Source organism: Octopus bimaculoides, chromosome 1 (assembly GCF_001194135.2).
Source record: "Octopus bimaculoides isolate UCB-OBI-ISO-001 chromosome 1, ASM119413v2, whole genome shotgun sequence".
Taxonomy (NCBI): domain Eukaryota; kingdom Metazoa; phylum Mollusca; class Cephalopoda; order Octopoda; family Octopodidae; genus Octopus; species Octopus bimaculoides.
The window spans coordinates 166591854-166603808 of record NC_068981.1 but is presented as its reverse complement, the minus strand read 5'-3'; the positions used below and the strand labels follow the sequence as shown (position 1 = coordinate 166603808).

At 34.5% G+C, this 11955-nt stretch overlaps 1 protein-coding gene and 1 non-coding gene across 5 annotated transcripts in view; both read right to left on the bottom strand.

Moving 5' to 3' along the window:
* LOC106869314 (mucin-5AC) overlaps nucleotides 1-11955 on the bottom strand; it is a 157974-nt gene that overhangs the window by 113940 nt on the left and 32079 nt on the right. For all 4 annotated transcript variants that reach the window (XM_014915004.2, XM_014915002.2, XM_014915003.2 and 1 more), the window contains exons 2-4: nucleotides 7148-7238; nucleotides 2746-2865; nucleotides 1462-1550 (exon numbers count right to left, since the gene is read on the bottom strand). In XM_014915004.2, coding sequence (XP_014770490.1) covers nucleotides 1462-1550; nucleotides 2746-2865; nucleotides 7148-7238 — 300 coding nt within the window. The remainder of the gene's footprint in view (nucleotides 1-1461; nucleotides 1551-2745; nucleotides 2866-7147; nucleotides 7239-11955) is intronic.
* Nucleotides 6215-6403, bottom strand: LOC128250054 (U2 spliceosomal RNA). Its single transcript, XR_008266169.1, has one exon. It is a non-coding gene; the product is annotated as a U2 spliceosomal RNA (small nuclear RNA).

Sequence of the window (11955 nt, the reverse complement as noted above, 5' to 3'; positions counted from 1 at the left end):
ATATATATATATATATATATATATATATATAAGAGAAATCTGCCTACTACTTCCTGCAGATTGAGTGATCACATACAAGCACCTTCCTTGTGATGGTACATATATAACAGAATGGTACAAAGTGTAAAAGAATAAAGAAATAATCAACAGTAATATAGCAGATTTAGATTATAAAACAATGAATATAATGTTTGATTTTATAAAGTTGCTAAAAGCTCTTAGCTAACAAAGGGAAAAATCAGTTTTGTATAGAACTAATGAGATTATAGCTATGGATAATGGCATCCCAGCAGAACAGGGAGAGTAACATATTTGGATAAGAAATATTCAGGTTGGTAAAACCTGAAGAATATATGTATTATTATTACCATTATTATCATTATTAGTATTATTATTATATTTGACTTGCATAGTGTGAAGATTTCTTTTTGTTTCTGTCTATGATGCACAATATATTTAAGTATTACCAAACAGTCCAAACTGAAAGCAAAGTGAAAGTTTACTATATATGTGTATACACACACACACACACACACACACACACACACACACACACACACCACTCTGATGGTTACAATGGTGAGGGTTCCATTTAATCCGATCAATGGAACAGCCTGCTTGTGAAATTAACGAAAGTGGCAGAGCACTCCACAGACATGCATACCTTTAATTTAATTCTCAGGGAGATTCAGCACGGCACAGAATATAACAAGGCTGGCCATTTGAAATACTGGTACTACTCATTTTTGCCAGATGAGTAGACTGGAGAAATGTAAAATAAAGTGTCTTGCTCAAGGATAACAATGCACTGCCAGGAATCAAACTCATCACCTTACAGTCATGAACCAAATACCCTAACGACTAAGCCATGCACCCTCACTGCACACATACAAGCGTGTATCCATGAATTTTGAAGTTCATTTCGCAATCTCATGGTCCTTTTGGGCAAATAATTTTTACCATGGTCTTGGGTCAACCCAAGCCTTGTGATTGAATTTGGATAGATGGAAACTGCAAGATCCTTTTGATGGACAGACCTTTTCTTGGATGTTAGGCTTAATCTACTGACCAATTTAATATGCCTACCTGACCCTTCAATGCTTCTAGCAGAGTCCAATATGTTTTAAGCATTCAGTTCAGATCTACTGTAATAGTATTTTCCCCATCAGACTTAGAGGCGCTGTAAAATTATACCAAGTGTGTTTCTCCTCTGACTAAGCTAGACAGAAGAAAAAAGAATGAATTGATACATTTCAAACTTTCTTTTACAATTCCTATGTTAAAATCTAGGATTAAATAATTATCCAAGTAACCTAGCCTTTTCTTTTTAATTTTTTATAGGGTCTGAATTCTATAGAATGATTTCAAAACTGAAATGTTAAAAGTTGTATAACATTGCATACTGAATAAAATTTCAAAAACTAACTATCAAGAAAATGTTAAGGTATTTTTTTTACTTACTTTTGCAGTATATTTTTGATTATGAACCCTTTGCAACTTGGAAACTGTGCCTTCAATTGGTTTAACATTTCTTCTTTGTCAATAATTGTCTGAGAAAAAAAAAAAAAATTAAATAAATAAAAAAACCCCCAGGAAACATTAAACTTCAACAATTGGAACAGATAATTTCACTTAAAAACCTGATACTTCAATGTTGTGCATTCACTGAAAGAAGGACTAGTAAATATAAACACTTATCATCTATTCAATTTATCAATGAAACAACTATATAAGATTATAAAAGCTTACTTGAAAGTAAAATTAGTAAAATGTAAACAAACACACACTCCTATTACTTTGAAGTAAAAGTACATGTTACAATACCATAAACTACTTGGGTGTTAAATGCTACGCTGAATTAATTTTATCTAAACCACTGTTAAATGTAAAAGTAAAGCTTAATTAAACCAAAAGTGCTCTAACATATCACCGGAAACATTATACTGAACAATGTTGTTTGTTTTATAATCAGTTAAAAAAAAAAAACTCTTAGGAGAACTAGATCAGATGAAAAATTGAGAAATATGAAGAAAGGATATTTGAAAATATTCTAAGACACTCTCATAAAAACAGAACCTTCTATCATTATCTTCATCATCATCATTGTTTTAATGCCCACTCATACTCACAGAATTTGTTGTGGCAGGATTTTTGACAGCTGGCTGTTCTTCCTGTTGCTGACCTTCACCTATTTCCAGGCAAGGTAATATTTCCCCCAAGATCAGTTATGTTTACATGGAAGATTGGAAACAAAGGACACCACTTGCATAATGGTGACACTCATTTACAACTATCACATGAGATATCAAAGATGAGGAGGCAGGCGCACGCACGCACGCACGCACGCACACACGCACGCACACGCACACACACACACACACACACAATGGGCTTCTTTTAGTTTCTATTTATCAAATCCACTCACAAAGCTTTGGTTGATCTGAGACTATAGTAAAACACACATGCCTAAGGTGCCATGCAGTGGGACTGAACAAAAAAAAACATCTGAACAAAAAACTTCTTATTACATAGCTACTACTGTTAATTACTCTTTATTAAACAACAATGTAATTTCTGCCATATCTCATCCATGCATTTGGGATAAGAAGAACTAGATGAGTCCCAGATCCTAAAAATAATCAACCATAACTAAAGGCAAAACTAATTTAGAAGAACAAGAGAGGGAAGAAACCAAACAAATTTCTATAATTTCTTCAAGTCAACTTTTATCATGTAACAACTTACCTCAGTTTCTTGCTCATTGCTCTGGAAATGTCCATTAGCATCCAAAGAGTGTAATGGAATTTCAACTTGTTGGTTATCTAATCGAGTACTTGTTGATTCTTGGTTTGGTTGATTCAGGATCTGAAACAAACAGAAATTAGAGAAGTTTCGAAGCTGCAATAAAATACTTTGTGGTTACAATTATAAAACATCATCATGCCAATAACACAGATAGCACAGACTCAAAGAGTCCTTTCACTGTTTTTTCTCTCTAAAATAATTTCTGCTTCTCAAAAAAAAAAAAAAAAAAAAAAAATTCTTGAGATGATTTAGATTACATCTATCTAATAGATTTAAATTACCGTTTTTTTTTTTTTTTTTTTTTTTGCACAAGTGTTCCTTTAAGGATATTTCTGCTTTTTGTGTGAGAGGAAGTTTCAGCAAATTAAGAATTTGATTCACATTACCATAATGAATAAAAGACAAATATCAAAAATAAAATGTCTGAAGAATCTTCTACAAATGACCAAATTAATTTTTAACTATATTTCATTTTTAACACAGTGTTTGCATGTTATTTCAACATATATGAATGTATTTTTCCCTAAGGTATATGTTAACAACAATTGCCTTATACATCAAGAAGTTTATTAAAATATTACTTTGATTAATACTAACTATTAACAATGATTAAATCATATGACCTAACAACCTCTGGGGTTTCATAATTCATCACTATTTACGTACATTATATAAAACTGAAGAGGGAATGAATCAAATGTCACAGCATCAAGTGAAGATAGTTATGATGTCCAACAGTATTAACTCATCAGTAAAGTCTTTTATCAGAAACATAATTTAATTCCTTACCACTGTTTTAGTTACATAGTTTATAAAGATGGAGATTGTGAAATTTGGTGGAGAGAAACAATTGAGTAAACCTTCACTACATACAAAAGTTAGGGGAAATAAATGTAAAAGGATTTTTACAAAACTAGAGTGCAAAGGAGTTATGGTAGCAAATTTGTGCCACATAGCAAATCTGACATTACAAAGAGATAAGAGGTGAACAGTCCAACAACATACACTAGAAAGAGCATAAGATGGAGCCACAAGGAAATGTGCCTTTTATTTGTATATTATTGTTTCTTAGTTTTGATGGAGAAGGACATTGTCACTAATATATTTTAGTTTCACTCAGACTAGAGTAGGGATAAGGTTAATTAATTGAGGTAAGAGCAACTTCATTTGAACTGTTGCAAGTGAGCAGTTTAAAACACACACACACACACACACACACACACACACACACACACACACACACACACACACACACACACACACACACACACACACACACACACACACACAAACAATAGAGTTCCAGAAAGAAGCAGTTTAGGGAAAGAAGTACATAAAAGTACTCCATATTTCCACAACTTCAAAGAAAACAATGGCTTTAAAGATGAATAACGGAATATATTAAATTAAGAAATGAACATCTTTTGTAAAACTCAATATACATAAAGAAGTAGAGACAACAAGGAACTGATAGGGGCTTTTAGTCTTTTCAAGGACATGACAACTTTTCTTTTGCTAGTGGCATCATAAAATGCACCTAAGACACTCTGTCAAGTACTTGCTGATTAGAAGGCCATTCATCCAAAAAGCCTAAGCTAAAATTGAAATGTTTGAGTGAAATTTGTTCTTCCAACTTATCTAAAAGAGTAGTAACTTCAGATAGAGAACTGACTTGAACTCTGATGATCCATGAAACCTATGCCAACCTGGAAGGCAGATGTAAAATGATGATGTTTTAAAGGAACTTGGAAGAAGGGAAGCTAAAAGCTCAAGTTAGAATGAGAAAATAACAACCTTTCTAATTTTGGCACAATTATGAGTGGGGGAGAGCAAGTCAATTACATCAACTCCAGTACTGAAAGGATGAAAACCAAAGTTGATCTTGGCAGGATTTGAACTCAGAACATAAAGAAAAGAAAGAAATGTTGCTAAGCATTTTGTCAGACATGCTAATGATTCTGCCAGCTTGCCTCTCAGAGAATAATATCAGTAATCAAAATCATGAGATCACTAGTTGCTAATTTGTTTAAATATAAACATATAATTAATTAGTTGAATTTTGTAATTTATGTTGGAATAATTATGAAGAAAAATCACTTAATAAAAATGTAAGCCACTAAAACTTTTACAATAGATGTAGTATGGTTGTGTAACTAAGAGGCTCACCTTCCAATCATGTGATTCCAGGTTCTATCTCATTGCATGGCAATTTGTGCAAGTAACTCCTATCATAAACTAAGGTTGGCCAATATCTTGCCCATGAAATTTTATAAAGGAAAACTATACAGAAGCCCATCATATATATTTGTATCTATCATTGTCATCATTTTATCATCCACTTTTTCATGTTTGCATGGTTAGATGGAATTCACTAAAGCAGGTTTTCTTCTGCTGAATGCCCTTCCTGTTGCCAATCCTCACCTGTTTCCATGCAAGGTAATATATGTGTGTGTGTGTGTGTGTGTGTGTTTTGGAGAAGGGTATAAGGACTGGTGAGAAAACTGAAAAACTGTTAAAAGTATTTTGGAATATTTGTTATTCACTGAGTTACAGACTCTCCTTTATCCCTCTGACCATTAGGAATACAGTGAATGAGTGACTGGATCACTGAAAACTTGTAACTGAGAATGGTATCATTCACCAATTGTTATAATGAAATGAACAAATATATATATAATTCTCTAAACTGGTACACAGTAAAACTAATTACACCAAAAACTGGCATTTTAGAGCAATTCTTCACAGCCATAAATAAAAACAGCAATCAGTAAACACAACAAAAATCTAAATAAAATATTTTCCTTTGTGTATTTAGTGTGATAGGATATAAACAAGAAATTCATTCAGAATGAAATACTGACAAGATTCATGAGAAGAAACAGAAATTTTGTAGACACAAGACAAACTGAATGTTTGTAGCTTCAGCAATGGCTCAATAAATCCTATGCAAAGAATTTGTGTGGAAGCTAAAATATTGAAATTGATGTTGATACTTTGAAAGACAGTCATGTAATCTAGCCACAGGCAATACACTAGTAAAATTGGATGCCTTTGTGCAGCACACAAGAATTACAAAATCATTGGTGAAAAATCCATAAATCTGTTTACGTATCTCAGCAACAAATAGCTTCCAATATTCCTGCATTTCTTGATGAACATCTTTTAACCCCACCCTCTTCTTAGATTGTTAGCTAACAAAATTAATTAATTCTTTAGGGCAACACACACAAAAAAGAAAAAATAGAAAGGAAAATGCCAAGTTGTGTTTCAAAACAGTTTCAAACAAAACCCAATTCATATTCTAATAAGCTTAATATTTTTATAAAAAGTTACATACCACAATCAAAATTAGATAATAGAAATGAAGCATTTTATGATTCAAAGCATTATCATAGACTCACTTTAAGGAAATATTTGTGCTCTTATGAATCCTGGAAGTACTGAAATACCAGGCCAACTCATGGCAAAGTGAAAGAAGTCCCTCGCTCATCTAGTTCTAAAAACCAGTTTAACACTGATGGCCCCAAATAAGGATTGTGTCAGATATTAAGCTAAGAACAGACACTACTCTTTGAATTGAGTCAATAAGCCAAGAAACAGCAGACAAAGAAGATCATATTGATCAACTTGTGGAAGACACTGGATATCAGGTTGAAGATATGAAGATTGCTATTGAAGATCAGGACATCTGGTATGGAAGAGTTGTATTGGACTAGGCAAGTAACTTGACCAGACAGATAGATAAAACTCTGAAATTTCTTTAACTGATAAGCTTGTGTGTGATGATTTATCACAAGATTTAAGAGTAAGTGTCCATGAAGAGAAATGGCTGCCCTCAGGTAAGCATGCCTGAAGGAGCCCATGCAAACACATCAGTATCATCATCAGCTCATACTGAACAATATTAACCCTTTAGCATTTCGATTACTCTGTCAAATGTAATGCTTATTTGCTCACACTGTCTTGAACTAATCATGCATCATTTTGTAGGGTCAATATTTTGCTAACGTGATTATTTATTTTCAGAATGACATCATAAGGTAGGTGTAAGAGGCCAGATCTGGCTAGTTTGAACGTAAAGCAAGCAGAATATTTGGGCCAAATAAGGCTGGTTTAAAAGCTAAAGCATTAAATATAATGAATGAACACAACACTGACTAGCTATCTGCAAGCATGAGCGCAATCTGTGGAATTAGTGTACCCCAAAAATGTTATGGCAGAGAGTAAGAAAGAAAAATGAAGGAATCCCTATCATAATAACCTGCAAACCCAACGTGCCCATTAGAGAGATTAACTTCATGTTTACAAATCACATATTTTCAATTAAAAAAGAGACACTCACTGTTGAAGCAGATTGGTGTGAGGTAGAATCTGCTGGCTCCCATTGTGGAGGTTCCCACTGAGTCTTCTTGGTATTGTGATTGATGTAGAAACTGAAAAAGAAAAGCAAACACACGTTTATATATATATATATATATATATATATATTTGTGACAGAGGCAGTAGTAATACTAAGAATTAATATTAATCTCAAACAGATGTTCTGTTAGAACAAGCTATACTGTAGTAGATATCATGAGAGAAACTTTCATGTTGGCTTTTTGATGCAAAATGCACTCTTGTTTATATTGCTAGTATAGAGATGAACCCTGCCACCTCCAGTGCTGAATCCACCAGATCACATGATTTCAGCCTTCCTTGATCATGTCAATGATGGATGTTTGACCACAAAAGATAGCAATATATATAAAAACAGTGCCAGAACAGGTGCTGGTGTTGTAATTAGTCAGTGAGCTTGTTAAAAAATATATATTAGCAATAGAAGGAGTATTAATACTGAGAGTTAATATTTAGCCCCATTTATAGGCACAGGAGTGGCTGTGCGGTAAGAAGCTTACTTCCCAGCCACATAGTTCCAGATTCAGTCCCACTGCATGGCATTTTGGGCAAGTGTCTTTTACTATAGCTTTGGGCCAACCAAAGCCTTGTGAGTGGATTTGATAGATGGAAACTGAAAGAAGCCCATCATATATATATATTTGTGTGTTTGTCCCCCCCACCATCACTTGACAACTGATGTTGGTGTGTTTATGTCCCCGTAAGTTAGCAGTTCGGCAAAAGAGACCGATAGAATAAGTACTAGGCTTACAAAGAATAAGTCCTGGGGTCAATTTGTTCAATTAAAGGCAGTGCTCCAGTATGCCCACAGTCAAATGACTGAAACAAGTAAAAGAATTTAAACATGGATGTTCTGTTAGAACAAACTATATTGCAGTAGATACCATGAGAGAAATACACAAATTGGCATTTGGTGCAAAATGCACTTCTCTCATGGCATCTACCACAGTATAGTTTGTTCCAACAGAACATCCAAGTCTAAGTCAGGATAAATATTATCTCTCACAAATTTATACATACAAACGATGATGATGAGTCCCACCCATGCTAGCATACAAGACGGATATTAAACGTTGATGATGTATACGTTGTAAGGTTATATATTTATATATACATATATATGTTGTCAGGTTATATAGAGAAGGCAACAAATGTAGTAATTGTATTTGCATACATACAAATGCTTATTTCGGCATTTTCTCAACAGTAGTTTATAGTCGTGCTGGTCTTTAGAGTGGGACTGTCATTAATATACAATAGCTCAAAGTAGTATCAAAATAGCAGTTAAAAGTAATGTACACAACAATTCACATAGACATATGTAATATACACAAAAGTGCATCAAATATATATAAATGGTTCATTTGTACAAGACTGCAAAAGATACCTGCACATCAAACACTTGTGTGACATGAATGCCACTTTCTAAATGTTTGAAGCCATTAAACTAGCGACAAAGTGAAAACAGACTAGATGACCAGAGACTATAAACACACCACAAGTTTGAAGAGAAGAGTATTCTGCTCTTGCATGGATTTACATACACAGTTCATACTCATGTTGCATGTAATATGTTATGTGAACACGGAGAAATGGTTTAAAGGGTGACAAGTATATATTGAGAAAGATATGTGAATACACAGAGTGCTTTTGAATGTGACATATTTGTAGAAAGATATGAATTATAATCATCATCATTGTCATTTAATATCCACTTCTTTATCCCTGCATGGGTCAGATGGAATTTGTCGAGGCAGATTTTCTATAGTTGGATGCCCTTCCTGTCACCAAGTTTTGCCAGTTTCCAAGCAAGATAATATTTCTTGATAGCCAATCATGACTTTTCACAGAAGACTGGAAATTAACAACATCACTTGTATGACAGTTATGCTTGTTTACATTCATGAAGCCAAGATAAGGGTACTCACAAACACACACACATACACACGTGTGCATACATATATGCATGCATACATACACATATACATGCTTGTACAAAGACATAAACTGCATACATAAATATAAACATGTATATACACATAGACACATACATTACTATATACCTGATTGATGATTTACTACTGTTAAAAGAAACATCTAACACTTGTTTTCACAAATATCCAAAACATATGCATTTGTTAATTTCTAAGTAAATTATATTTTGTCTTTCATCTCTTGGGGGAGGGGCCCAATAAAATAAATATGAATCAAGTACTGGGTTTACTTTAATTGCTCTCCACTTGCCCTTTCCTACATCTTTCATCCACTGATATAATGGGAGACAGTCATGTATCACCTCTGTTATTGCCTCCAGCACAATAATAAACTCATTGTATACAGTGCTCAGGTGCACTCTAACCTATCAGAAAAAGCAGCCAAAAGTGCATCAACAGTACATAAAATAATGCACAGGAAGTGAACAGTGAATGAATTGTCAAAAAACAAAAGAGTGGCAGGGCATCAGATGTACTGCCACATTTCAGGACGCATGAAAGTTTTGAAAGATATAGTGTCTCAATAGCCAACTACTGATGCTGGTAGATTATTCCATGTTTCAGCAATTCTGAGCATGAAAAAATGTTTCTGAAAGTCATGGGTGCTGTGTTGTTTTTTTGATTTTGTAAACATGTCCATGAGTGTTAAACATATGGAATTAAAAAAGGTGTCCAAGGTTGTTGTTGGACAGATGGTGGATAATCTTGTGGGTATCTACTATGTCAGTTGTCAGATATCAGAGCTTTAATGTGTCCATGCTCAAGGAAGCAAGATATTCAGTGTATGGTAGATGCCTGACGGCAGGTATTCATCTGGTTGTATGTTTCTCAACAGTTTCCAGGAATTGATATGTTGAGAGAGATAGGGGTTTCAGACTGGTGACGCATAGCCTTATACAGCTTTAAATAGATAGTTGGAGAGTGGCTGACAAAGGTCTTATAGCATGACACCTGTACTTGTCCCTCTATCATACCACCCCTCCCTCTCAAATACTCTCACTTAGTTTCTTTTACTCTTTTCCCCTTCATTTTGTGTCTTGCAAGTTACTTGGCAACCTCACTGGTGCTGGTTGCATGAAAAATGGTACCCAGTCCACAATGTAAAGTGGTTGGTGTTAGAAAAGGGCATCCAGCCATAGAAACTATGCCAAAATAGACACTGGAGCTTGGTGCAGCCCTGCAACTCATGGGATCCTGTCAAACTATCCAACTCATTCCAGCATGGAAAACAGATGCTAAATGATAAAGATGATGATGAGGACACCTCCCTAAATATTTGTTGCCTATACTAGAAACCATTATCATTATTAATGTCTATTTTTTGTTATTCTACAACCAGTTTTGTTAAGCTAGCATGATTAAGATATTTGAAAATTCAAACATGCATATTAATAGAACAATTACAGTTTAATATACTCTTCTTACAATTAAAGCATTGACTCTGCTCAATGTTACAGTATGTCATCATCATAATGTAATGTCCATGTTTCCATACTTCAATGGGTCTGACAGAATTTGTTGAGGCAGATTTTCTATGATCATGTACCTTTCCTGCCATCAACCCTCACCTGTTTCCAAGCAAAGCAATATTTTCCCATAGCTAAACATGTTCTTTACAGAAGACAAGAAACAAACAACCTCATGTGTATGATAATGATGCTCGTTTACAACTATCACATGATGTTAAGATTAAGAGTGCACGCGTGCACACATACATGCACTTTGGTTGGCCCAGGGCTGTGATAGAAGACACTTGCTCAAAGTACCACACAGAGAGACTGCAACCAAAACAACATAGTAAGAAAGCCAGCTTCTCAACCCCATAGCCATACCTGCACACACACACACACACACGTGCTTCTTTGTGGTCACTAGACCTGCTAGAAATAGCAGCTAAACTTCCCTCAAGTCACACCCTGCTGTCTTCTTCAAAATGAATGACATCACTGGCTGTGGGGTTCAATGTACTTATTAAAACAAGACAAGATAATCACAGCTGGTATGCCTTTAACCATAAGTCTGCTCAATTAGGACTAATTTGCAGCTAAACAACACCATTACTATTTTGTTCAATTCTTTTTTTGGTCTACCTCTATTCTAGGTATGGCATCATTCAAGACGATGGGTGAAAATATGTTACTCTTTAAACATCAATAAATATGAAATAGGTTACAATTTCTATTACTGACTTAGAGACAATAATGTTTTCATGGTATAAAAGAAAACCATGCAAAAGCTCTCAAAGACAAAGTATACAGCATCACATAAGTTTACCAAGATATTTATAGTGCTGCCGTGCGTGTTAGTAAATGGTTTTTGATGCTAATATGATCACAGACAGTAGTTGTGCATCATTTGAAGTGGATGCTTTTAAAACCACTTCAACACATCTTACATTAGACAGATAAATGAACTTTTTTTTTTTTGTAGCTTATGTGTATTATTGGTTTATAGAAATAGTACGATCAACATTCTTGTGTGTATGTGTGTGTGTGTGTGATTGTGTGTATGTGAGAGAGAGAGAGACAGACAGACAGAGATCAAGAGGATGTGAGCATGCATGAGACAGAGAGAGAGAGAGGGAGAGAGTGCATATAAGGGAAAGTGTATGAGTGTATACACCAGAGATGGTGTGCATGAGTGATTACAAGTGTATATGAGAGAGTGCAAGTATACATGAGTGGAAAAGAGCATGCATGAATAAGAGAGAGAGAGAGAGAGAGAGAGAGAGAGAGAGAGAGAGAGAGAGAGAGAGAGA